Raw genomic sequence first — 26,839 nt, forward strand, 5'->3', positions numbered from 1 at the left:
CTAAATTGCTTTTTCAACCTCCTGTTTCACATACCAATGTTTTTGTAGGTAAACACATTTAATTTTTTTGTTTATTGTTATTGTGCTGATATTAGTGGACCTCTTCTGCTATCATCACTCCATAATGGTGCGATTGCTGACCTTTACAAACTTGCGCAACAGCTTAAGATGTGATTTCTCCTTCAAAAACCGACCCGTTTGTTGTCCGTTGGTGCATGAATTCAGCACAAACAAGAACGTGTCGCTTCTCGTTTCTTTTTCTACTGGCGGTCGCCCCTTTGTGTGCGGTTGGCCCCGAGTGGAAGTACATATGTTCATGTTGCAGGTAAATAAGGCAGCCTCTTCCTTAATACAGCCGTCTTCTGTGAATTCACAGCTGTGGCTGAACGGTGAGTCAGTGGAGCAGAACGGAGAAGGGATTTGGCCACACCTAATCAATCACTGACAGATTACCGCTAAAGCCACTTCCATGCACATTAAAGACAGACAAATGCAGAATTGCAACTGAACAAGTTCTAGTTTTAAGGCGACAGTGGGACTTCCTGGTGATTTATCAAAGTCTCTGCTGCTGAGCAGCGTGCCTTTGTGATTGTAGTTTGCAGCGGACAGAGCTGAGGCGCCGCACTGAAAGGGGTGTTTATGCCCTCAGCTGTGGCACTGACAGCCTCGTGAAATTTACTGTAAATCACATTGCTTTTATTGCAAGATTTAGTAGCTTATCCTCTGGTGGCTCTATTCACTTCCAACGTGTCCCTATTAGGATTGTAGCCCTGGTCTATGGAGGGCCTCGGATACACATCTAAAAATAATGTGGGAAATCAAGCCTGGGATTTTTTTACTTTTAGCACATCTTTCTCTATAATAGCTTTTCCTTTTTTATATTTGCGACTAGAAGACGGTGTCTTAATACTAGGTGTGTGCTCTCTTCCTGGTGAGGATTGCTGCCCCTGCAGCATCTCGTAGAATGATGTTGCTTTGTTTACATTGTGAAATGCTGAAAAATATTAACACTATTCAGGGAAGGAAAATCAAATTAGTTGTCAGTGCTGGTGGAAATACTTAATAGACATATTCTTATTTTGGTGTGAGATTAACGCTACGCGCTGTTTAAAAACTACCACAGTGGAGATGAGTCAATATCTACGAGCCTCTAATCAGGGGAATAAAATCAGTTTGTTACATCTTGCTTCTGTGAGAAATGGCTCAATGCAGCTGGTTCCTCCGAAGTCAGTGTTTCACGGCAGAAACAATAAACGCCCGGCAACATGGTTTGAGTGATCACACATGACATGAGAGTCTGTAGGCAGAAGGTTAGAAAACAAGCAGTCACGTGCCGCGTAAACCCCTAACCTCGTTCCTGAGGAAATGAACAATTCCCGTCCGTGAGTGTCTATTTAACACTGATTCCTCATTGTAGCGTAGTCAATGCAGAAATATGCAGACATTGATATTCATCTTGGAAAAAGGGTAATGTGTGACTTTTTTATTTTATTTAACAACTCAATTTTGTGAAACGGGTTTGAATCTTTTCAAACTGTGTCATTTGAAATTTAGATCCGAAATGGCTTGACACTAAAATCACAGCAACTTCTTTCGCTCTCTGTGTTTGATTTGTGTCAAGGAGGATTCAAGTGTGTGATGGACGTGAACTGTGATCTCTGTAGCTGTGTGTGTGTGCGCGGCGTCTGCATGATGTGTGTATTGACGTGCTGTAGCAAGAGTTCAGGGAGGCAGCTGAGCAAAATAATTTAGAATGTCCTGCCTGCTGACACAAGGACAAAGGCACGGACTGAACATGCCCATAAGAGGAAGGAGACAATGGACGTGGCTACCTGGAAATGCACTGCTGTTGTTTTGCCCGTGACCTCCACAGCTCACAGATATTTTCACAGGCTGTTCCTACAATCGTGGACACCCACTTCTGCTCGAGTCAGCTGCGTATTAACGGGACGTTTCTCCACAATGAGAACCAGCATCCGTACTTTGTTATTAGCAGGGGATAAATAAATGGCATTAGGATCATTTTACTACCTTTTAAATCTCGGCCAGTGTTGACGCTGCCGACAGGGACAGAAGCAGTGGATTAAAGTGGAGTGTGTGCGTTTTTTTAAATGCCGTTGTCCAAAGTAGCCGTGGTTACTTCACATCCGGCCTTTTGGGTATAGGATTCATCTTAAGAGCTCATGCAGTTGGAATTAGCATGGTGCAGTCAAGGGAGCACTGAAGGCTGAATCAATGCATCACTCCTAAGGCCTTGGTATGGATATGAGAGGGCATAATGGGACTTTTGTTGCCGGCTCTCACATCATATGTCGAACCGGGGTCTTCGTGAGACGCTTTCCCCAAAGGAGGAGAGCCCCCACCTCCCCTTCTTGTTTCTCCCCTTTTTCAAGGCTGTGCACAGATAACAGAGAGGGGTTTCAGAATAACCTGCAAAACTTTGAGTCAGTCAGCGAACAAATTGCAACGCTATGTATAAATAAATGTCCCTTTCAGGACAAAATGACTTGTGGTAAGTAAGTAACAAAAGTGGATATTCACAGTCTAAAGCAATGGGCAAAAATGAATCTTTTTAAAATGTCCAATATGTACCAGGTCAGCCGGTCAAAAGTGTCGACAATCCCCAGCTTTCCCCCACTCGCCGTACGGTTCTCCTCACAAAACGTGTGACAGCGGAATCGGCCCAGTCACTTAAGGTTATCCAACTTCCGTCACCTTGTGATGACAAGGCAGCAAAACTTCCATCATCCATTTATTGTTTTTAATGTAGCCTACATGTGAACCTGAAACAAACCACAACTTAACCGTGTGCACACACATCATGTGCACACTGTACTAATCAAACTATAACTACACCCCTACTCAGAGGAATATGCAACTCTGACCCCAATGGTGAAATCTCGCCAGCAGAGACAACCTCAACGCAGGACAATTGGGGAGGTAAGCAACAGGCTACTCTTGACTATAACAGAAGCAATATCCAGCAAATGTATATAACATCTCTCACACCCTTAATAGCAATGCGTTTACGATGTGTCCCTCTTGCTCTTATTCAGAGAAGTGGACACGATGCAGCACTCAATCCAACAGAGCCTGCAGACGCCATACAATTAGTCTCAGTTGTTAATAGCCTCGAACACGTTGTCACAATAGGCTGCGGGTGAAGCCTGCTTCCCTTTGAATCCGGCTCCCGCTGCACAGATCATGCGCAGTGTGCAGCGTGCCGCCTTCAGTCAGCGGAGCAGCTGTCCAGGGTTTGGAATTCCAACATGGCAGAGGCTGCGGTCAGTCTTCCCCCTCACTAACTTGGAATGGTTTCAGATCGCGAGCAGCCGCGCTTAACCTCAGCGAGCCGATTCATCTGCGCACTCACCGAGCCGATGGTGCCGCTTTAAACCCCGACGCCCGGCGCTGGCAACCCACACGAGGTAAGACGCATCCCGGCTATCGGCGATTTTTGGCCAAATTTCAAAGGGAAACGAAGCGACCCTGCACACCCCAACAGCCATAAAAAACAAAAAAGAGAGAGAGAGAGACGGTTTTTTGCGCAGCGCAGATCTGCGGCGCAGTCCTGCGGCCAGTCACCCTGCGCCTGCATGGACACCGCTTTTAGCGCAGACACGATACACGCTTTGAAGTTTGCGTTGTTTTATTGCATAAAGACTCCGCATCCAGTCCCATTTAATAACTTTCCTGCGACAAGAAGTTGCGTGTTGTTGTTTTTTTGGTTGTTTTTTTTTGTTGCACGTCTGGCCGAATAAAAACTTGCATGCGGGAGGCTGATAGGCGCGTTGTCATTGCGCTCGTGGTGGAACAACCGCTGGCGTGTAATCTATTTTAAAAGTAAAGGGAGGGAGGGGAGGATGGGGGGGGGGGGGGGGGGGGGGGGGCATCACGCTGGTTTGGCTGCTTCCCCTAATAGGCGGCATGGAGAATGTGTGTTTTATGTCATCTGCAGGCTTTCTCTCTCTCACGCTTGCTGTCCTCTCGTGTTAAACTCGCAGGAGAAGTGACAGCCTCCCTTTTCTGCGTCTACCTACTGGGATGCTTTGCTTTGCTTTTTCTTTTTTTTTTAAATTTCATCTCACTGTTCCGTGTCCCTTTTTTGGTTTGATTTGTCCTTAAATACGCGACCTAGATGAACACCGGAGGACAGAACAAGGGAGCGTGCGTTTTTTGAAACTTGTGAAATGTGATAGCTGAGGAAAAAGTGGCTGTAATGAGACGCAACCTTTGGAATTCCTCCTCGTGAAAATTCCCTTTCTGCTGTTTTTTCCCCTCTCCTCTTGTTTTTAGGCTTGAAGACATGATCACTAGCACCAGTATTTATGGTATGTTCATTTTATGATTATCAATAATATTATTGTTATAATGTCATATGTGTCATAGCCCATTTGGAAGGAGAATGTTATTGTATTAATGTGTTTTTTTTCCCTTTGTGCATGTGTGGGTGATCTTTAAAAGTTTTCTGAAATTAGGTTATTATATGAAACATGGTCCTGAAATTTGGACACATAATGTGCTTCATTTCATACAAGTGGCATTATCAATTAGGCTCAAAGTATCTTGTAAAGGTTTAGGAATTTGGACCCATTTTAAATTGGTTTGGTTTCTATTCCTGACACAATTTTTGTGCAGATTAACTTCCATATTTCTTGCACGTTGAACAATAGATAATTTTTTCTAATGCATGTTAGGGGGAACTTTGCACTTTCATTAAGAGAACATTTAATCCCTGTGTGTGTTGAGACTAGTTTGCTATGTCATAAAATAAAATATTGCCCATAAAATAATTTTCAGGAGGTACTATTCTGACAATAGCTGCCAAATGTAATTTAATTTAACATATATGTGACTGAAGCTCAGAATCTCTCACAGATATTTAGAAAATCTACCCTCAGTAAAATGACTGCTGATGTGAACATTTAGAATCACATGTTATTATCAACCAGCTGCATTACAAACTATGTCTGTTGAATTATTCCCAATGAGATTTCAGTTAATAGCACAACAGAAATACCTGTAATTTAACAATGCTACAATATGTTTGCAATATCATTAATGTAGAGGAGATCATTTAAACATCACAAGACTTTGAGGGAAAACTCACAATTAGCCGTTTTAATTTTTCATTCCTGAAGTTGTCTTGCACTTTAATTTACTCGTCGCACTGTGTAACAATTCACTTGTGAAACATAATCAAAGTTGCTCACAGCTGACATCAAAGGGAGCGTCAGAAATAGCTGTTATTCATGTTTTCCGGTGGAAATGGTTTGCGACGAGCCAGTAACTGACACAAAGTCAGCAGGAGTCACAAGTTGTGTGCCGTGTCTCTTTTGCAAACACTTTGTCCCAAGCGAACCACGTCCACTTGCATAGAACAATTTACTTAATTGTGCTCCAACATTTCATTTGCATGTTTCCTCTGAGAGGAAATTAACATCAGCAGCAGTGAGCTGAAGTGTGTTTTCATTCCTCTTCAAAAAAATAACAGAATTGCATCCTCCGTCGCTCAGTGGGAGAAAAAATGTACATTACCACCACGTTCATTATGTTTGAGTGTTTAGTTGTAATGTGTTTTTGTAAAGTGCTTATTTCATTTTTGGTCAGATTTTTACCTCCACCTCCACCAACACTATACTTATCTGTGATGTGGGTATTGTTTTTTTTTGTTATTACAAAATAACTTTAATTGTAGCAGCTCAGATATGGACTGGATCATTTGAAGTAATTATTGATATCTAAATTGGTATCCACAGCTTGCTTGCATGTGCTCACACTGAAATATCCTGTTAAGTGTGTTTACACGTCACATTTTATATCTTGAGTCTCAATACCAGTTGACAACTTCTGCAAATCACATAATTGTTTTGCTGCTGCAGTATGTTCACACTTCATTTTAGAGAAGGTTATTTACAGAAAGATCTTGACAAATTAGAATGCATCCGCACAACAAAGGCAATCCTCTCGCATTCATCAAACTCCCCTGTTGGATCTGGCGTATACCCTAATTATCGAGTGCAACCGGACACTGTTTATTAGAGTTCAATCCCTGGAAGGCTTCTCTGTCGGCGCTCCTGCGGTGATTCTCGCAGGTCCTTACTTAACCTCAGACGACACCGATGCGCATGGAAAGAAGCTGACAGCTCTGTTTATTTCTCATCGCACTTATGCTAGCCCTCTAAGCTGCTGCTTGATGTCAATCTCTCTGAGCCGAATTCGACGACAGATGCTGACCCTCCCCCCTCCCTCCCCCCCCCCACACCCCCCCCCCCCCCCGACCCTCCTTGTTTTCATCACCCTATTTACTGATTGTCACACGTGTTCACACTTTTTAAAGCGTCTGCAAAAAAGAACGAGGAGTTGCGCGAAGTAAACAACAGTAAGTTATTCTATTCAGCTAATCCCCAGTAAAACAAGGATGGCAAAACAATTTTGAAAATTCGTAATCTTTCTAACATTGCTGCTTTTCAACTGTTTATTTACTGAATGTTAGCTGCAGCACATGAATCCACCGAGGTTTCCAGAAGTCAGTGTTTGTGTTATCTGCTGTGACCAATTTAATATACTGCACAGTCTTTGTAGGCTGTTCGGTTAATCACAGATGTGAGAAAAAGTAATCATCGTTATCTGCATAGTGATGCAATCTTTGCATCAGTATGCTGTATGAAGCAGGTTACTGCTCTAAATGTTCTGTCCATAAGCCAAAGTGTGTTACTCCATTAACAAGCGCTAAAATCGACAGCGTGATTTAAAACATTATCACGATAGGACGGACACTTTATATACAGTATGTGCCCTAATGACGGCAATTAAAGCCAGCTCCTAAATACCTTGAGCTGATTCTGTGTAAACACCCGCTGGGATGTCTGCCACGCCGTCCGTAAACTGATGAAATGTTAATCTTTACAGATGTACATATCTGTCAGTAACTATGAGCAATCCTTTCCAGCCCCATGGCAACATAAACAGATCAGTTCTGGATGTTCATCTGATGGCAAATATGTTAAGTGGTGTATAAAAAGCGAGGGAGTCCCCATCCGAGCAGGATGCTAGCAGAAGGGACAAAAACATTCCAATCTTTCTTCTTCCAACGTCTTCCTCCCACTATCCTCCCTTTCTTCCCCCGTCTCTCCCTCTCTCTCTCTCTCTCTCTTTCTTGTGTCCACATCTCTGTCGTTTCCCTTATGGCAGCTTGCTATGTTATCTTTTTGTGTTTCTCTCTAGTCTGACAATTCTTGCAGTGATCTAAGTTGGACTGCATTAGAAAGTGAAGGCAGCTGTCTGTTGCTATACTGAGGGACGTGTTTGCTCTACTGCAAAGATGAAGGACCATGAATCCTTGACATCCTCCCTTTCTCCCCCGCGCTCCACCCTCCTCCTCCTCCTCCTCCTTCCACCATCTCATTTAGACACAGCGACTGTCTGCTCAGACTGTTTTTTTTCCTCTGAGTGACAGCATATGGCGTGGACATTTTCTAAAATGCACGAGCTAAACATTTAGCTGTACGTCTATTTGTTATTCTAATCCAAACAAAATACTTAAGGCACAATTCAATTCGGTACATGGATCTCTCTGTTATTATGTTGGCATGTACCTTATCATCTTACATGTTTGAAAGGATTATGTGCAAGTACATGTCTTTGCATGTCACCGTGAGTGTGCACGTACACTATGTGTGTCTGTTTCTCTTTGTGCATGTTCTTTTTCCCCGACCAGTTTTTATGGGGGAAAACAATGCCCTTGTCTTAAAAAACGAATCTTGCACATTTCTCCTGTTAGCATTTTTTATGATCTACACCATAATAGCCACTGAGCTTATAGAGCTTAGAGTTAACTAAATGACTGATGTTCATAAGTCAAGGTTGATTTATTCAGGCTATATTTGCAAGGCATATTATTTACAAATACGGCATTTGTTGCTTTGAATTCGTTGGTCTCCCTCATTTCCAACACGTTGAAACAGTGGCTTTGTTTCATCTCCTTCACACGAGGTGTCTGTGCACTTATCAGGACACGAGGCAGCTCCCCGCCTGTGGGGGATTGGCTGGAATAGACAATCCCCAGGTGTACTAAACTAGGTTTACTACTAAGGCTTTTAATCTGGACTTGTCGGAGATTCATGTGCATTCATAGATTTGCCTCTGTAATTATCATACCCCCAGTGGCAGCCAGAGAGACATTTGCCTAAATCACTGATGTCCTCATTACGCTGTTTACATTTTAATTAGAGATGCTATACCCCTGTCTTTTTTTAATGGCCACAAAGATTGAAGGTCTTCCTATCATTCCTCTGGGAATGTCAGGGACTATTTGTTGCCTGGCTGTAAGTCGCAGTAGTAGGTGCATATTGCTAGAAAAGAAAAATTATTTTCCACCTTTTAAATGATGTCTTTTAGCTAGACTATTTATTTCTGACTTTAAGGCAGTAAATATCCAGCCGCGAACCACTGATTTGAACAAACTCTACTGTTGAAAATAGCCGTCACTTTGAGCTGTCATTGTGTGCCTGAGTAGCTGTTTCTCATCATTGAATAACCTTGGTTAAGAGAGGTGTTTTTTCCCGTCCTTCTTACAAAGTGTTTTTCATCTTATTTCATTGCATGCTGTTATGCAGTTTTGTACTACGAGAAAGCAGCAAGCTTTTCACAGGAGCATAAGAGAAAACTCAATATTTTCCTGTATTGTAATTCCTCTTGTGTACCCACAAAAGTGTCTGACTAATCTGGCCATCTAGGGCACCTTTCTATCTGGACTGAAAACCCATACAGCAAGAGAACCTTTTAAGCACTTTCATCATAACACACATTTTCAAATATAATTTGAAGTGTTTGAACTTTTCTTTTTTAAACAGTCTCAAATTTTCCTTTAATGCTGCCCTGTCTTAATCAACATAGCCCCTTAAATATGATAACGCCCAGAAGCTGTGATCCCACCGCTTTGATTGCGCTACAAGAACGCAGATCGCTCTAAATTTAATAAAAGATGAAACATATAACTGTAAAGAACAAAATTTTAATTTGAATAAATTTGTCTCACGGAATAATTCTGTAATACAACCATTTCATTTAATAAGTGCATGACAATATAATAGTGTTATAATTAATTTATTGAAATACATGCTCAAATTAACTTCGATATTTTCATTCGAGAGCATGCTGGGATTTGCTTTGAACAGAAACGTTAATCCTTTGACCGTTTCCCATTGTCGCATTCATCACATCCCATGCTAATTGTCTCAAATTGATATCTGAGACAAGTAGCTGAAAAGATGATCTGACGAGATGTGAGCTATCGGTGGCTGTTACGGAAACTTCTGAGTGCTTCATTCATCCTCCGCGGAGCCGGTCGGCTGACAGGTTGGCAACGTGCCGAGTGCTGGCAGAGGGGGCCTTGAGTGCCAGGGACGGGAAGGATGGGGTTGATGTCTGCCTGGTGGCGTCTAGCGGGGAGGGAGGGAGGGAGGGGGGGAGGGCTGAGCGAAGGAAAGGAGGGGTGAGTACGCTGCCATAAAAGTGTAGTGTCAGGCCGTGGCAAGGCAGCGGGTGTCTGCAGTGACACTGTGACCCGACCACAGCAGCAGGCGCAGAAGTCAGCAGCTGGATATTTGAGGATGTGAGGTTGTTGTTGTTGTTGTAGTTGTTGTCGTAGTGTCAGGCGAATTAGAGCATAAGACAAATTAGTTTCCTTTAAGGTAGCTTAAAATGAATATGAAACCATAAGAAAATATCTTTATTTTAGTTAGCGGAAGATTAAATGCATTCATTTAAAATGATAAAAAGCGTTTTTTTTCTTCTTTATAAACAAGTCTCACTTGCACGGTGTAAGTAAATAGTAACTAGAAGTCTTGTTGCCTGCCGTGTGGCCTATTTGACAGCCCCTCTCTGTGTCCACACGGAATTAGATTAATTTAAATCAGAAAAATAAGAGTTCCAAACTTGCGCAAGGGTTGAGCACCATCACAGAGCTTCATGAGGGCTGACACTTCTTTTGTGTTCATTACCAGGAAATCCCCTCAGGGAGTCGCGTTGACTTTGCATGGTCTAAAATAGCTGTTACATTGCACTACTGCACCGCGCCCGCTTCCACTCAGAGTATCTGGGGAGGCGAGGTGGAAATACCAAACCAAGGATTTGCTGAGAAAAGCTAAACATAGCATGAACTCCCTGTTTAGCCGAGGACATCAAGCTATTCGTCCAGTTCTGCTGTCTAGGATTGTTGCGTGCGCTGAACAAAGGCTTGTGTTCTTTTTAAAACGCCACGAGTCCAGTGTCTTTAGCTTATTGTTACATGTTTACAAAAAAATAACCCACGGTGTATTTTTATCATTTTTGAATGGATAGTGATGTCCAATTTTAAAAGTAAGCCTGTCAACATTTAATACTATAATGTTCTTACTGGCATCAACGGGCCTGCACAAGGTTTATAGCTGCAGTCGGTCTGTACAGTACAGAACAATAGCAGATCATCATTGACTTGGAGCGTGATGTTTCTGCAGTGCAAACCCAGACTGCTTCGCCTCTCCCACATCTTTAAATGGATCCCATGAGTCTTCTGCTCTGTTGTTTCCATTATTCATTTCAAAACTTCCATGTAGCATGGAGAGGCTAGAGGGGTGAAAAATAATTTTGTGTCTGAAAAAAATTGATGTAGAGCAAAGTCACTGCTTTATGCAAAGTGTGCGATGCCTGGGGAGAATGTGAGCTGGCGTACTGTAGGAGCGGGCGAGTGCTTGGGCGACGAACGGAGTGTATGCGCGCGCGTGTGTGTGTGTGAGTGTGTGTGTGCCTCTGCGTGTGTTCCTGTCAGTCCGTCAGTTAGGCCTAATGTGGCTCCCTAGAGGTACCTGGGGGAGCCCCATCTAGCACCCAGTCAGCCTCTGCTGGCGGCCAAGTGGTGACACCGGGTTCCCACTGAGAGAGGAAGTGTCATAGTATGTATGTAAACTAGTGACAGATGACTGGAGACATGTGGCCTGTGGACACCGGGCTCCGAAAGTAAAAGCAGTTTTTTTCACTTCCTTTCTCTCTTCTCACTTGAGACTTCAGAGGGTGAACGTCAGACTCCACAAAAGCATCGAATACATTGACAGCAAGTCAAGAATTTGAATAAAAAGGATGCAAATCATTTGGCATGAAAAGATGAATGCTATGTGCAAATATTTCGTTTCGCCTTTGAAAAGGCCATAGCAAAGGAGTGAGGAGGTTTTTAGTGTGCAGAGCTTCAGGCAGCTTTTCTTGGTCAAAGGTCATGTGGGTCAGTGTTACACTCCCCGCAGCCTCACTTCAACCCCTCGGTCTGGAAATAGAACATGCAACGTCACCCAGCCAGGACGGAGGTAGATTCCAGACCGCGGTTGGCCACGGGGCTGCACATGTGAAATCTGCTCGTGTGGTTGACCCGAAATGTTTGAAACTCAGAAATGCTCCCACTAGGATATTGTTATTTCATACATACCCAAATGAGCAAGGCTGTTCAAATTTGCCTCGCACAAAGTGGACCGGCATCCTTAGACTCTTCCCCGTCTGCCGTTCACAATTCATCGAGGGAACTCGCACCAGCCAGAGGCAGTTTTATTTAACAGTATGCACATAACCTGTAAGAGAGGCGAAACATAACCGATACACTGTGGAGCAATTGTTGTTTTTTATTACATATATCAGCCAGCAGGCCTGCCCTTCCTCTTTTTAAGCATTCACTGTAGAAACATCGACGCCTCAGCATGGAGCACATTAACTATTCGGCTTATTCCATTTTTAGTCACAAAAAGCAGTTAAAAATGCCCACATACAAGAGTATTTATTGTAAGTGTTGTCGATATAAGATCATTTTTGCTGTAGTTGTCCTGGTAGTTTGCAGTTACACACAGCGAACGCCAAGAATCACATCAAGGTTTTCCAAAATATGCAGTGAAATACGAATTGTGAAGCAATTAAACCTGAACATAAACATGTGGTGTATATGGAGTGTGTTGCATACTCAATCACACTAGTGTTTGATTCTAGTATTTGTTTATTTTTCACGCACTTTTCTTGTGGCACCTAGAAGATATGAACTTGTGGCACCTAGAAGATATGAATGTTAGTCCATAGTTTTAATAGTTATGTCCTTTTGCCATGTGGAGATTTATGTGTTTCATCGTGGCTACATAGAACAGTGATTCAAAAAATGACTTACAATAAACATGTGATCAGTAGTTGATATTTAGAGTTGCAGTATGATTACAGTATTGTGTATTTAGTACAATGTGAGTTCTAATTGTGATCATTTGAGAAAAGCTGAATGTCCAAGCAACACCTCTTGGTCCCACTGTCTATCCAGGGAAGTAAAAATCTATCAGCACTGATGAGTTCATGCTCCCTTAAATATATCAGTTCCTATTGTGTTTATTGTGAGCTGCAGTAGTGCTATTGTGCTTTTCTCTAGTCCACGTGGTGCAAAGAACCAATCCACTTTTGAGCAATGGGTGACCCGGGGTTGTGTATATTGATGACTGGATTTTGTTGCTTAATAGAATTGTGTCTAATTAATTAGCTTTTAATTGGTTGAACTCTGTACATGCAAATGCAGCACAATGTAGAACAATCATTGCTTTAAACTGCACACTGAGGTTGATTTAATGAAATGTGGGAAATGCGTTTGTTGTGTGTGTTTATTTCGGTTTGGTCGGGTCAAATTCACTTCTCACCCAACATACTCGAGGATTTGACTATCAGCACCAGAAAGGTTTTGGTTAAACAAAGAAAACATAGAATTGTTGGAAAGGTCTATCTCTAAATTTCTATTAATTACCTGGTGTGTTTTTAAATCGTTTTGCCATAGATTAACCTATTTCATTCCTTCATTTTGTAATCTATTAAGGAATACTTTAGCATAATTTCTATTGCAAAGCCCGTGCTGCTTTCTTGCCTGCCGGTCAATTGTGTCAAGTCTTCATCTCTCAATCAGAGCTGCTGCCGTTTACTCAAATTACACAAAAGAACAACCGCGATTTTGCTCCCTTATAACATGCAAAGGGATATTGTACAACCATTAATTGCATATTTGATTTGAAAATCAGAATTTATTTTGTGTTGAATATTAGCTAGATACCTGCAACACTGAAACAAATGACACCAAAACAATAGTTAATATTATACCCTAAAATGTCCCACAAAATTAACGTAAGTAAGATACTATTCTGCCATAACCGTATGCAAGATCCGGTAAAAAGAATGAATATGCATGAATAGAATGTATGGTGATAAAGTCACACTCCTCAAGTTATGTCGTAAAAAAAAACGTTTTTCATTGTTTATTTCTCTGTAAAACAACAAAAAGCTCGGAAAATATTCAAACCTTTAAAACCAGACTTACTTTTAAAATCAGATTCATTAATTCAGCTCGATGCTAGTGCACCGACATGCCACCTTAGCTCTTAGAAGTCATTGTTTGCCAGTGGGCGAACCAATCTTCCAGACAGCTCTTTCCTTGTAAAAGTTCCCCTTTATGGCTTCACTACCGCACTTGAGTAACTTTATTATAGTATAGCTGAAAGATTTCTATTTCATATTGACCTAAGATTGCTTCAGTTGTCTCATTTCACCTTTTGTGTGGCCTGTGTTGGAGAAGTGACCTTCTTTGAGGCTTGCAGTCGATACCGCAGAAAGCTCCAGAAGGCTTTTGACGGAGAGCCGGCGGTGGTTACAGGCCAACGTCCGTTTTCCGTTCCCTCGGAAGGTTTTTAACCAATGTTCCACGTGAAATCTTTAATCACTTATTACAGCCATAGCTTTCCACGTGAATGCAAAAAAAGAAAAGATTTCACTTTACCTTTTCAGTTTTGCTTGTTGTGTTACTGTTTACCATCAGATCAAAGCACACACTGTGTATTTTTATCATAAACAAAGGCTTAAACATTGGTGTGCATCCCCATATAGCTGCAGTCACTATGTGCATCTTGGAAATAATGCCGCTGGCTGTGTTCACAGTCTGATATGTCGAGATCTCACTGTGAAGAAGATTTCTTTACAATGTTCTTTTCTGTCTCAACCAGGTTAACGTGGTTGTAAAGTCTAATAGTTGTAAGTGTAGTCACAGTTGTGAATCGGACCAGTGAAGAAGATAATCTGATCATTTCCAGTGGTCCTCAGCACGTAGGGTTATACATCAGATGACTGCTGCTGGTGCCATTGAACCGCTGCCTGTGGAAGTCAAGATGTGCTAACTTTGTTAAAAATCCAGAAAAACGCTACGGAACGCTGTGAAGTCTCCCGTAGCTGTGTTGGTTTTATTCGGTGTACAAGTTTGTCTCATGAGAGGAGAGCTGTTAGTTTAGCACGTGTTGATTTAAAGAACACTTAAAGTAGTAATGGAAGATGTAGCCTCTGGGGCTGTTTGGCCTGAAAAGTCATGGTTTAATTAGCATCACTTAGACAGAGGAATCACAGCGCCCAGCATCTCTTAACTTAAAGGATTTACTGTATCGCAGGGTAGAAAATGAGAAAAACATGTTCCCCTCAAGCCAATAGTCTATCATTAACAATTAAGCACAGAAACTGGGGACATGACAATATCCAGGGTGTGTAACAAAGACTAAATGATGATATCAAATTTAACATTGTAACCTTGCAAGCTGGTCAACAGATGAGTTGTGTGTTCTGCATACCAAAAGCTTGTGCCGTCAAACACAAGTCATCTTTTGTGCACTCTTGTCGGTCTTCTTCCCTTTGGAAAGAACAGCTCCACTTGCACACATGTGTGTTGAATCGTCCATCTACGTCGCACCCCGGCGCTTTAGTTTTTAACTCTTTTCAAACAAGTTTTGATAATTATTATATTACATGGAATCATTTTTCCTTCCTGATTGTGTTTAATACACACGATGCTTTCCAGCAGGATGATGTGTGACTGACGGCGTGCATGGTGATTTTAATCAAGGAACATGCCAACATCAACTCTATACTATAATTCTTATTGTATTCTTATCACTCTGAATACCGAAACATCTACACAGTGCGCTCTCATGCGCTTTATTCAACCTCTTTTAAAGACAGATTACTTCAACACAAAGTTGACAAGTGGACATTTGTACAGTTAAATTATGAAATGATGCCTGAGTGGGAACATTTACATCTTCTCGTTACATTTCAGATGAATTATTCAAACTATTAACAGCGTGGTGCCAGCTTAAAAGTTTTATTCTGTTTCAAGCTCTTACAGCCACTATTAAAATAATGTGCCACTAGGTTGTTTGTAGTTTTAGGAAAATTAGGCAAAGAAGGTTTTATTTTCACTCTCTTGTTGTACATTTACAAGTCATGCAATGGTACATTTACTGTGACTACAAATAAACAGGCATTTCACTGAGGTTTTGTTATTAGTTTATATTTACTATTATTTGGAAATCCATTATCTGCTAATTTACTGCCAAATAACGTATAACAAAGCGTCTTTTTGAATTATTTTAAGACAGTCAATTGATTTTAAATGAAGATCAAATAATAAATAAAAGTGAATTATAGATCTACTCTAAGAAAAGATGTTTGTTTTTTGGTTGAGTAGCATTATACTACTTAGTAGTATAGTAGACAAATAACTGATTGTTTATGACATTTACAATTTAATGTAATTTAGTGTATTAAACAGCAAGCGTGTTTGAGGTTTAATTGCCTAAATTAATCTAGAAGGCAACGTGGGTGCAGAATGATAACTGACTTAGTTGTGATTCTGGTCACTACTTTTATCTGAAAATATATATGCTTACTGCTCAGGAAAACAGCGTGTAATACTGCTGGTATTTGCACTAACTGGTAAGCGGAAGATGGATAGAAGACAATGGCTTTCTGACATCTACTCATCGTGTAACTGTTGTGGTTTTGTGTGAATTCCTGTGCAGGGTTATGTGTATATTTTTGATCACACACTATAAAACACCCGGTTAGGGAACATTCTACTATCTCGTCAGGCTGTACACACTTCAAGGATTAAATCACAATCGGATGTCTGAACACAGCTCCAAGGAACTATTGTTTATATATATTTGGATACAATGTATATCAACTGCCAGATTATTTTATACGCTTCTTTTGTCTTCACCGACTTGCCTACGAGTTCGCACCAGCATTTCTGCAATTATAGTGTATTTCTCAGGATAATTGTGTGTTGCATCCAATCTTAGGTCACCTTCTCATGTAACTAAATGTTTCTTGTTCCCATATTCCCAACACCCCTTTGTGTTTAATAGCAACTTGTGAATAATTTGACAATTTTTCATTATTTTTGGCCAAATAATGTAAACACAGTGATTGTTTAATTCTTTAGTGGTATTTAATGAATTCCATGAAAGATTTTTGAATCAACATCAGAGTATTTCTAATAATACTAATAATTTAGCATATACTCTAATAATTTAGCATTTTCAATGAATACATCTTTTTGATTGTCAAAAAAATGACAGCTCTGCATAGACCAAATCTTACCATGTTATATTATAGCATCTTTAATCTTACATTGAATCTGATTGATCCAATATGATTATGATTGATTCTTATCAAAATAATCATTCATTCATGCCTTGCATGTTCTTAAGATGTTTAAGGTGTGGCATTTTTTCAGCAAAATCGAAAGTTTCCATGGATACAGTAGATAAACCATACGAGATCAGGCAAATATTTGCGGCCTGTTTCATCTCAGATAATATACAAAATAAATATTGTTGTGGTGTGTCAGACATTTACCAATGCTGCTTTGAATGAATAACATGTGTTTACTAAATCGAAATGATTACAGCACTCTTGCAATGGACTTGAAGTTGTCTCCCTGACTGGCAGGTCATCTACAATAAACAACCAGTTTCAGTGCATGCCTGCACAACAATTTTACGCCTTTTGTGTTTAGATAAGTACTGAATCCACTTTGATAGTGTGGAAACATGCTGCCATGGATGGTGAGACTGTGAAAGACAGTGAGTGAGGAAGGCATATCTTAAATGAGTGGTTAAATGGCACCCTGCCGTCTACAGATTGGAATGCCACATAGATCCCTAAATTTACTTTAAATAGTCTTAACTTGATATGTGAGATGAATGAGACTGTAGCTTTACCGATTACCATTTCACATTGTATGGGAATGTTTTGCCCCACCCCTACTTAGAATATCTTCAGTAAATTTTAATACGAACATGAGCTTGTTTTTATTTATAAACGTAATTACTGTCTGTCCGCAATATTTGCACGCTTGTCATGTAGAGTGGTCTGTGTGCGCAGAATAAAAGCAAAAGCTCCCGTAATTATGTTTATGTACGCCGACTGAAATCCCAGGGTTGTAATTATCAGTAATTATAAATACTTTTCAACATGTCTGCTTCCTCAGCTGGAACCATTGTTTGGTGTGAAGTGCAGAGTTTGTGCAGCTTAATTATGACATTGTACATGACTAAATGTACAAGTCTGCTTTAGGCCTGCAAAACACTTCCAGTGTATAATCACGCTCAAGTCTGACTTTAAAGAGCTCATTACAGTTAGTTTTCTAAAGAGCAGCTTATTAAACACAGTTACCTAATAAGCATCTTTGGTGGTGCAAATTGGTAAAAATGGTAATGGGTCTGATTAGGCCACGTTTCAATTACGACAGCTTTCACCCCCCCCCCCCCCCCCCCCCCCCCCCCCCCAAAAAAAAGCCTCAACCCTCCCACCTTCCCCTCCCCCAAATCAAAAACGAGGAAGCAAAGTCCAGCTCTTTATTCCTGGGAATCCTCCTGGAAGGCATTTTGCTCTCTCCCTCTCTCTCACCCTGTGTCTCACATACAAACGGGCAGAAAGAGGAAAAGAAAACCGCTCTGCCACCTCTGTGCTTCCTTTCAGCAGCACAGTAATGAATAGAGAATTGTGCGAGCGGCGGTCCAATTTACGCACTGGGAAATTGGATGGACAGAGTGGAGGCCCACTCTTGTTTGCTTAAAAAACGTTCTAGGCTACCAGATTAATAGTTCCCCAAAAAGGTCAACATCTCTGTTTCAGCGCTGATGATAACTGAACCAGAAATTAAACACCACAGCGTAGCATAGCAGTATGGAGTCACATGGCCAGTGCATTTTCCCAGGTTTTTTTTCTTCAAAAAGAGTGAGATAATCTAAAGCATAACATGTGTTTTATTCCTAAATTCAGCGGGGTTATCATTCAGAAATGAGTCAACTTTTAAGACACATGTAACTAGAAATATTTGATAACTGCCAAAGAATACCATCTCATAGTATCATCGTCTCCGAGATCCGAGCCAGAGGATTATTCAGACAAACACAATGGTCCAACAAAGGCTGTACTTGTTGATGACTGATCAGTGGAATTTGAGCCGGAGGCCTGAGGCTATCTGACAACATTCCGCGAATGGAGCGCTCTGTAATTATACTATTTCTAAGAAAGACAAAGGGACATGTAGATGTTTTATTTGAATTTCCAGGCAGGAGGAGTACAACCGTTTTACCGTAATGCCAAAGTACAAGATCACTATGCTAATGCATGCTTGTGTGTGCACAGGGCTGCATTGTGTCTTTATGTGTGTTGGTGTTATCTACTTAATTGTGTGTGGATGCATTTCTATATCTACAATATAACCGTTGTATGATTGAAACTCTTATTCTTAGTCCTATTCTCCTTCAAATAGTGAGTTCAGTAGAAAAAATATGAAGAGAAAACTAGTTGATTCACTAAATTGTTTTACAGCACTAATTAGAATAAGATGCATTGCTTTATTGCTGTTGAATACAAAATCTGTTTATTTAAAACTGTTAAAAAAAAGCCTTGTTTTCTTCAATTCCTCTTTGTATGTTCTGTATTAATAGAATATACATTGTTTCCTGTGGAAAAGAAAATCCCTTGATTTTGTGGGTTACTTTGCATGTACTGAGTATGTTTATTACAGTGTGCTGTACTTATATAATTAGCTTGGAGGGTTTTCTCTTTCATAAAATACCTGATCCTCAAAGATCTCAAGTACACGTTTTGAGCAGCCCTCCTTGGATTGTCCAAAGTGGCGCATTGCTCAGGGAGGATTAACAGTAATAGACGAATCTCAATCAACAATCTTTATGCAATTTTCTTATTGACAAAATGTGCCTTATGGTGTTAATGAACTCTACTGAATGGTTTTACCAAAACATTCTCCAGATTTCTTTAGTAGAACACAGCGGTAGTTGGTCTTTTCCAAATAATTATTTGTGATTTTGAAGGGAACATTTTATCTCATATTTAGCGATAATGCAGAGAAATAAATACATTCTACACTTTAAATAAAGGTATGTTAATGCATCAATAGGGACAGGCGGCAGATAAATCAGACTTTTGCATTTCACCCACCTACAGACTTAACATTACAGCTGACCTATAGAATGTATTGAGGGACACATTCTTAAATTACTGTAAATGTATCAGAATCAGTGTAAAGTTGGGAGTGAGACATCTGATATTCGAAAGGGTGTCATTCATTCTTCACATCACTTCACTTCCACCTAGCACGAGTAAATAGTTCTGGTTTACATTAAATACTTTTTCTTTCTCATTGTTTTTACCTCATTCACCGCACCCTGTGGTTCTACACATCGTCTTCATATTGTATTTTCTGTGGTTTGAGGAACCTCCCTGTTGAAGCACAGAACAGCCACTGTATTTGTCATTTTGCTTTTTGCCTCAGGCTTTTTTTCTTATTTATTAGCTTGGATGGGTTACAACCACGTGAGCATGAATCTCTTTGACTAAAACCTTGTAAATTAACACAATTAGTGCAGCATCATCCTGCTAATTAGCTCCTGGTGTCTGGTGTGCCGGGTGGGCAAATGGCTGGAAGGGAGTTGGACAAACATTGCGTTTGTAATCCGCCTATGGACAGTGGGGTTTGTTTCCTAAATCCTGTGATATAGTCCTAACGTTGTGAAGTGTAAAGAATAGCGCTGCAGCGCCTGATTAGCAAAGCCTTGGACCATTTAAACGACCATGGAAGGTTTTGTTAAATATATCTCCTCTTGTATGCTCTTCTTGCTTTTGGTCCGATTAGTGTTGATGGAAGATGTTTGTGGATCTCTGATTGTTTTGAGCCGTAAATCTCTTTAGTAGTCGACATTCTCTGAGGCCATAGTACATCTTCTGATAATCCCAAACAAGAGTTAGAGATGACAGAACTGGCAAAATCTTTTATTTGCAGATTGACTTGTGGATTTAACTTGATTATTCATGTCATTTAAACCCTCAAGGCCAAATAGAGTGGCTGAGAGACGTTGGAGAGAAAAAGACAAGTGAAGCGTGTTTGGTTTTTTTCCCCCTCCCCTGCCTCACTCTGTGGACGAGGAAGCAGTAGGCACACTGGAAGTGGATGTAATTCATGCTGAGCTGAGGGGTTTGTGTGATGAAAGCAACAGAGCGCTGCCAAGGAAGATTGCTTTGCTGCGCTCCTCCAAGCAGATTTGAAACTGTCTCAGATGAGAGTTGGATTATAGACTGACCTGCTGTGTCTGTGTCATTCTGCTCTATGGTGAATTATGCCACGCTAACCAGGTGTTTGGTCCCACATGATACTCATACTGATCATGGTGTGTGTTCTGTTTATGTTTTCTTTCTGGCATATTGGAAACATTTGTTGACAGTTTTTCCATAGTCAGAATAGCCTCTTGCTTTTTTTCTTTAGATACAAATATTGCATTGTATTTTATTGTTTATTTTATTGTATTGTATTATTATAGAACACTTAAAATGGTAAAATGTTATTGTCAATGATTACGACAAAACAATGCTTACTGTGACATATTTCTTCCTTTTGCACTATATCTAGGTTTAAAGATGCAGTGGACCCCAGAACACACACAATGGGCAGAACAACACTTTGACATCTCATCCACTACCCGCTCGCCAGCACACAAAGTAGAGGCTTACCGGGGCCACCTACAACGAACATACCAGTATGCATGGGCAAACGATGATATCTCTGCACTGACTGCCTCCAACCTGCTTAAGAAGTATGCAGAGAAGTACTCTGGGATCCTAGAGGGCCCAAATGAGAGAGCCCTGCTGTGCTCTTACTCTGATAGCACCGTTGGACTCATGAATGGACGAAAGTCAGAGAATGAGTCCTGGCAGGAGGGGATTTATCCAATGAACTGTGCTCCAGATGTTATATCTGTGAGCAAAGCTGGAATGACAGCTGCCCTACCCCCTACAGATGTGTCGGCTAGCATAGGCAGCTCCCCGGGGGTGGCCAGCAGCTTGTCTGAGCCCAGCTATTCCAGCAGCAACTGTGGAAGCCACACAGCCACTACTCTGCACTCCGGCCTCTCCTCTCAGGAATATGCTGCCAGCTACAACGGCTCCTACCTGCATTCTAGCTACAGCGGCCAGAGCACTCCAGCCCTCCCCTCCCCACACCCTTCCCCTTTGCACAGTGCTGGGCTCTTGCAACCACCGCCTCCACCCCCTCCCCCTACCTTAGTGCCGAGCTACAACGCCGGGTCGCCAAACCTTCCCAGCTACAGTTATCCTCCAACAGGGTATCCTTCTCAAACTTCTGTGGGTCCTGGTTACAGCCCTGGGGGAGCACCCCCTGCTTCTGCTTATCTACCATCGGGTATTGCAGCTCCTACACCAATCCCTCCTTCCACACTGCCCGGCTACACCTACCAGTCCCATAACCACACACCAATTGCACCAACACCTTTGAATGGCAGCACATCCAACTCATTAAAACGTAAAGCTTTTTACATGAGCGGACATGGAGACATGGACTCTAGCTATGCTAATTTCAACTACAACCAACAGCGCTCCTCACAGAGCCCGATGTACAGAATAGCGGACAGTGTCTCAGACTCAAATAGGGGCAATGGCTTTGACAGAAATGCCGAAGCATCGTCTTTAGCGTTCAAGCCGACCAAACAGCCAATGTCATCTGAGCAACAAAGAAAATTTATTCTACACTCTGGCAGAGCACTAACTCCTCCATCCTATGGATCAACCAAAAGCTCTGTGGGTGATCTCAGAACTGAGCCCTACAGCAAGTTTGGGTCCCCAGTCATGAGCGAACAAACTGAAGAGCACAGACAACACCTCTCTCACTCCCTAACAGGGCCTGACATTGGTGCAGCTACCTCGTCCATCCACGCTGCAGAGGAACAACTGAAGAGCAGTGATTCCAACCTGGTGGAGATGGTGACCACAGAAATCCTTCAGCAGGGCCCACCAGTGGACTGGAGCGACATTGTGGGCCTGGATGTGGCCAAAGCTGCCATCAAAGAGGAGATACTATGGCCTATTTTAAGGCCAGATATGTTCAGTGGACTTAACACATTACCTCGCAGCCTCCTCTTATTTGGACCTCAGGGAACTGGTAGAACCCTGCTAGCTCACTGTATGGCCAGCCAGCTGGGGGCTGCCTTCTTGCAACTCAGCAGCTCAGCTCTGGTCACCAAGTGGCTCGGGGAGGGGGACAAGATCATTCAAGCTTCTTTCCTGGTTGCCCGGTGTCGCCAGCCAGCGGTAGTGTTCATCAAAGAGGTGGACCTGCTGCTGTCAGACCAGTTGAGTGAGGAGAGCCCAGTGAATCGCCTCAAGGCTGAGCTCCTCATGCAGCTCGACAGTATTCTGACCTCCGCCGAGGACCATGTCCTCGTGGTGTGCTCCACCAATAAGCCCGAAGAGATCCCGGAGTCCCTACGGAGGTACTTTGCCAAGCGACTGCTCATCCCCTTGCCTGATGGGACAGCACGACACCAGATAATCACCCAACTGCTCTCACAGCACAACTACTGTCTTAGTGACAAAGAGATGTCACTACTGGTTCAGAGGACAGAGGGCTTTTCTGGACTGGATGTGGCTCAGCTGTGTCAACAGGCCGCGGTAGGTCCTCTCCATGGCATTCCTGGCACTGATCTGTCGGCCCTCCACCCCACTCAGATGAGACCGGTCTCCTACCAGGACTTTGACAGTGTGTTTTGCAAATTCCAGCCCAGCATATCACAAAAAGAACTCGATGTGTACACTGAGTGGAATAAAATGTTCGGTTGTAGTCAGTGAAGGAGACAACTCAAACGCTATTTCTTTGAACCCAGTAGTTCAATGCAAAAAGGTGTCTGGCATTCATTGAAAGAGAAAATAATAACAATGGGGACATGAAAATATTATATCCAGAGAAAGGATTGTCCTTAGACAGAAGATCACCATCTGGACATCACACACTGGTAAAATTGAATTAAATGCTTTACATGGCTGACTTCATATGCTCACTAAAACTCTTACGATTTGGAAGAAGTTACCCCCCTTTTTTATTAAAAACATATATATATATATATATATATATATATATATATATATATATATACACACACTATTCCGCTGATCTTGAGATTTAGTTGCTATCAAGTGCCTGAGGTGGTGCTGTTAATTTGTTTCTTTCTTTTTGCCTCACAATCTTCATTAGTGACATGTGCTAGTATAAAAAAAAAGCTTTAAAAAACATGAGTGTTCTCCAGCTGTGTCTGTTGTGTGCTTTCTGTGAACAGTTGTGTTAAATTACATTTATTGATACCATTTCAGTTGGGATTCATTTCCTGACAGGTTTTATCGATGTGTAAATCCTTTAATTACAATAACACTGACATGCTTTATGTACAATGTGATTGGTTTTCTATCAAGCTTACGGTATATCTGGCTGCTGTCATAGTATCTCCACTATAGATGGAATAAAAAAAATAATAATTTTACAAGATGACTTGTCCAAACGATATATTACTATGTAATGCTGTTCAAATATTGTTTCAGTAGTAATATACAGTGTTTCACCTAAATGTATGATTCTAGAATTAATTATTTTGATGTTCTCTATTTGAAAACTCAGGAAAGTGATGATGACATGTACAGTACCTCATAAACTTGTGGAGAAGCACCACTGCAAGAGCATTTGGCTAACATTTGAAATTCCAACATCATGCAAATGTAATACCTCAAAAAGCTCGGAATGAAATGATACGGTTCCTGAAATGAATGTATGAGAGCAAATGTGGTTTATTTTCCAAGACATACAAGTCATTTGTTTGGGTTTCTTTAAGCTGGTGGTGATGCAGAGCTGAAGTTCAAAAGTTGCAGACAACATCTTGGGGTTTAGGAAGACCAACAGCCCTGAGCTATTTCATTCCATCCTGCAGATGTTTTATCATTAATGAAACCTAAGGATTATGTACAGCCTAAGTTCTTTTCTACCTCAGTTTGTTAGTTATCTCTGAAAGACAAATACATGAAGAAAGAAAAATCAAGTCATGCCCTATTTCTCTTGTTTGGTGAGGAAACCCTTTGAGGGAGCATCAATCTCTTTTAGCTTTGCATTCTGAAAACTCCCAAGGACCACGTAATGCACTTAAAGGGGAATACCACTGAATTCACGCCTGGGATACACTCCGCCTTCGCCTTAGGAAAGAAATGATCTGTATTAGCTAACATTGACCAGTGGATGTTGTTGCCAACGCTTGTTCAACCCCTGAATCTGTGATGTCAAATGATGTTCAATATGGCTTTAGAAGAAGTGGAATAGTCTGTCTCTCTCTGTTGCAATTCATGAATTGAGTGGCATTCCTTTCTAAGAGCATCTCTTGAAGGCTAGTCGCACTGTACACAAAAACGTTATTTTTACTCTGTGTTGTAATTTTCACATGTAATTGTTTGAACATTGTCATGTTTATACTGCTGATAATCACTACTTGCCGCCATTAACCAGTACATTTCCATTTCCAACATGTTGTTGGTAATGACAGAGCAGGACAGACAGCTGAATTGGCTAGTTGAAAAGGTTATTGAATGTATTATGTCCTCTGAGCAGAAAGGAAAACAAAGCACTCGCACATTGAAAAAGGCCATTAAAGTAGATAGCACTGTAGGTGGATGTGTACTGCAGAGAAATTAAAGGACCTTGTTTTTACAAGGGGGTCCCCTTATCTTTGCTGCCTATTGCACATCTTGTACCTGTTCTTTTGTATTGTAGATCACGGATATTGATTGATACTGTACAAAAGTAGTTTTTTTTAGACTTACTGTATACATTCAGTACATCTGTGGGATCCATAGACAAATGAGTTCATCAAAGTCCATTTGGAAGTTTCAAACATGAAAAATGTGTAATTACACAGACAAATTAGGCCAATAATAATGTGAAATACGTTTTTCAAACCCATTAAATATTATGTCATGTGCAACTGCACTTTGAGGTCTTTATTAAAAGCAAAGAGAAACGGGTTTCTATTGACTATGATGATTATTTTGAAGAAATCGAGTTTCAGAGATGTTATTGCCACAATGTGAGTTGTTGATATTGGCATATCCAGTTCTATATCTGTATCTAATTCCATTAGGCATTATTAAGTTATTATATCGCAGTATGTGAAATATATGTTGGTTTTTTAGAATATTTGTAATTTTTCACTTGAATCCAGTCTGAGTTTATGAGCAGTAATTCACTCCTCATATATCATGTCATATATCCCAAATTGTTTTGTCACACTAGACTATTGTATTTCTGTCCATGATTACTAATTTCAAGAACAAATTAAATCATTGGATGCTTTATAAGATGGTGATAAGAAGCCCTAAGTGCTATTATCCAGCTCAGATTTCCTGAGAAGGTGACTGAATTTACAGAGAGATGTACGTACGAAAGGGAAAGATGTTCCACTAAATTGATGTATTACTTGTAATCACTCAGACATCAACAGGTCTTGTCATATATTCTATTATTTTACCATTTGTCTCCCTACTGCCCTAAGTTTAACACAACGCAGGTGGATAAGAAGTTACCCTCTAGTTGTATCACAACTAGAGAATAAATAGCCTTAAAATAAGATCTGATTTGAGAAAAACAATAGCAGTTAGTTAGATTGGGTGTTTATTTAACATGCTATATATTTAAATAGTTATTTGGTATCAGGGTTATGGGATGTCTCAACCAACACATGAGCAGAACCTTCAATAAGCACATTCAGTCTGTACATTGACGCCAACTCAGCCACTTGAATCGCTTTTTCTTTTTCTCTGTCAGTATTTCTATTATTTCGTTGTTGAGATCTGCTTAAGATTTTTATTCCATCTTGATGTAGTTTCATCATCTGGTATTGGTTATAACCATTTCTACCTCATTGCTACATATTGTACATGTAGTACTTATGTCCTGTCTTTTTGAATGTTATGCATTTGTGGATTAAAAAAATGTTTTAAAAAGTGAAAAAGAAGAAATAAACAAAAAAAAATGCTTGCCCTTGATTCTGAGCAGTCTACCTCACAAAGACTGTCTTTACACTGTCAAGTACACAAGTCACAGAAAAAATAAGGCACCTTGAAAACAACCACTATTCATACTGGTACACAGTTTATTTACAATAACAGCTTTCCATTGAATTACTGTGGGCTGGAAGGTCTTCACCAAAGGCGCCAATGCAATTCCCATTCATTTCCTGAAAAGTAACAAATTGCTTTAATCCTCTGTGAAATCTTGTAGTGCGCATGTTAACGTGTATGTATGTGCGCTCGCAATCCACATCCAAGAACGAGGGGACAGCATTGAGATATGAAAAAGTTTTTACTTTTCATATTCATGTACAGAGAATAAACTTGCACATACCTGTATGTATTGTACATTTGCTAATGGTATACAGCATACATACAAAAAATGCACCACATACATGTTTATATGTGTGTATGTATCGCCATACTTACAGTACAGTCGATTTAAATGTATTTTAATTTCAAGATACATAAAGGTTATTGAAATACTGAATAAAAATGTTGTTTTTTTTCCTGAAAACTGGATGCATTTTGTAACTGTACTTGATTAAATTTGCAA

At 40.8% G+C, this 26,839-nt stretch overlaps 1 protein-coding gene across 3 annotated transcripts; it reads left to right on the forward strand.

Moving 5' to 3' along the window:
- Positions 1-3,056: 3,056 nt before the first annotated feature.
- On the forward strand, positions 3,057-26,800 carry fign (fidgetin). Of its 3 annotated transcripts, XM_040201825.2 has the most exons (3): positions 3,057-3,428; positions 4,297-4,331; positions 20,801-26,800. In XM_040201825.2, the coding sequence occupies exons 2-3, from the start codon at positions 4,307-4,309 to the stop codon at positions 23,029-23,031; spliced, it is 2,256 nt and encodes a 751-aa protein (XP_040057759.2). In that variant the 5' UTR covers positions 3,057-3,428; positions 4,297-4,306; the 3' UTR covers positions 23,032-26,800. The 3 variants fall into 3 exon arrangements, with proteins under 3 accessions (XP_040057759.2, XP_040057762.2, XP_040057760.2); XM_040201828.2 differs by lacking the exon at positions 4,297-4,331 and having other exon boundaries at positions 3,218-3,428; XM_040201826.2 differs by lacking the exon at positions 3,057-3,428 and having other exon boundaries at positions 4,174-4,331.
- Positions 26,801-26,839: the final 39 nt, after the last annotated feature.

The sequence above is a fragment of the Gasterosteus aculeatus genome, chromosome 16, assembly GCF_964276395.1.
Source record: "Gasterosteus aculeatus chromosome 16, fGasAcu3.hap1.1, whole genome shotgun sequence".
NCBI classification, from domain to species: domain Eukaryota; kingdom Metazoa; phylum Chordata; class Actinopteri; order Perciformes; family Gasterosteidae; genus Gasterosteus; species Gasterosteus aculeatus.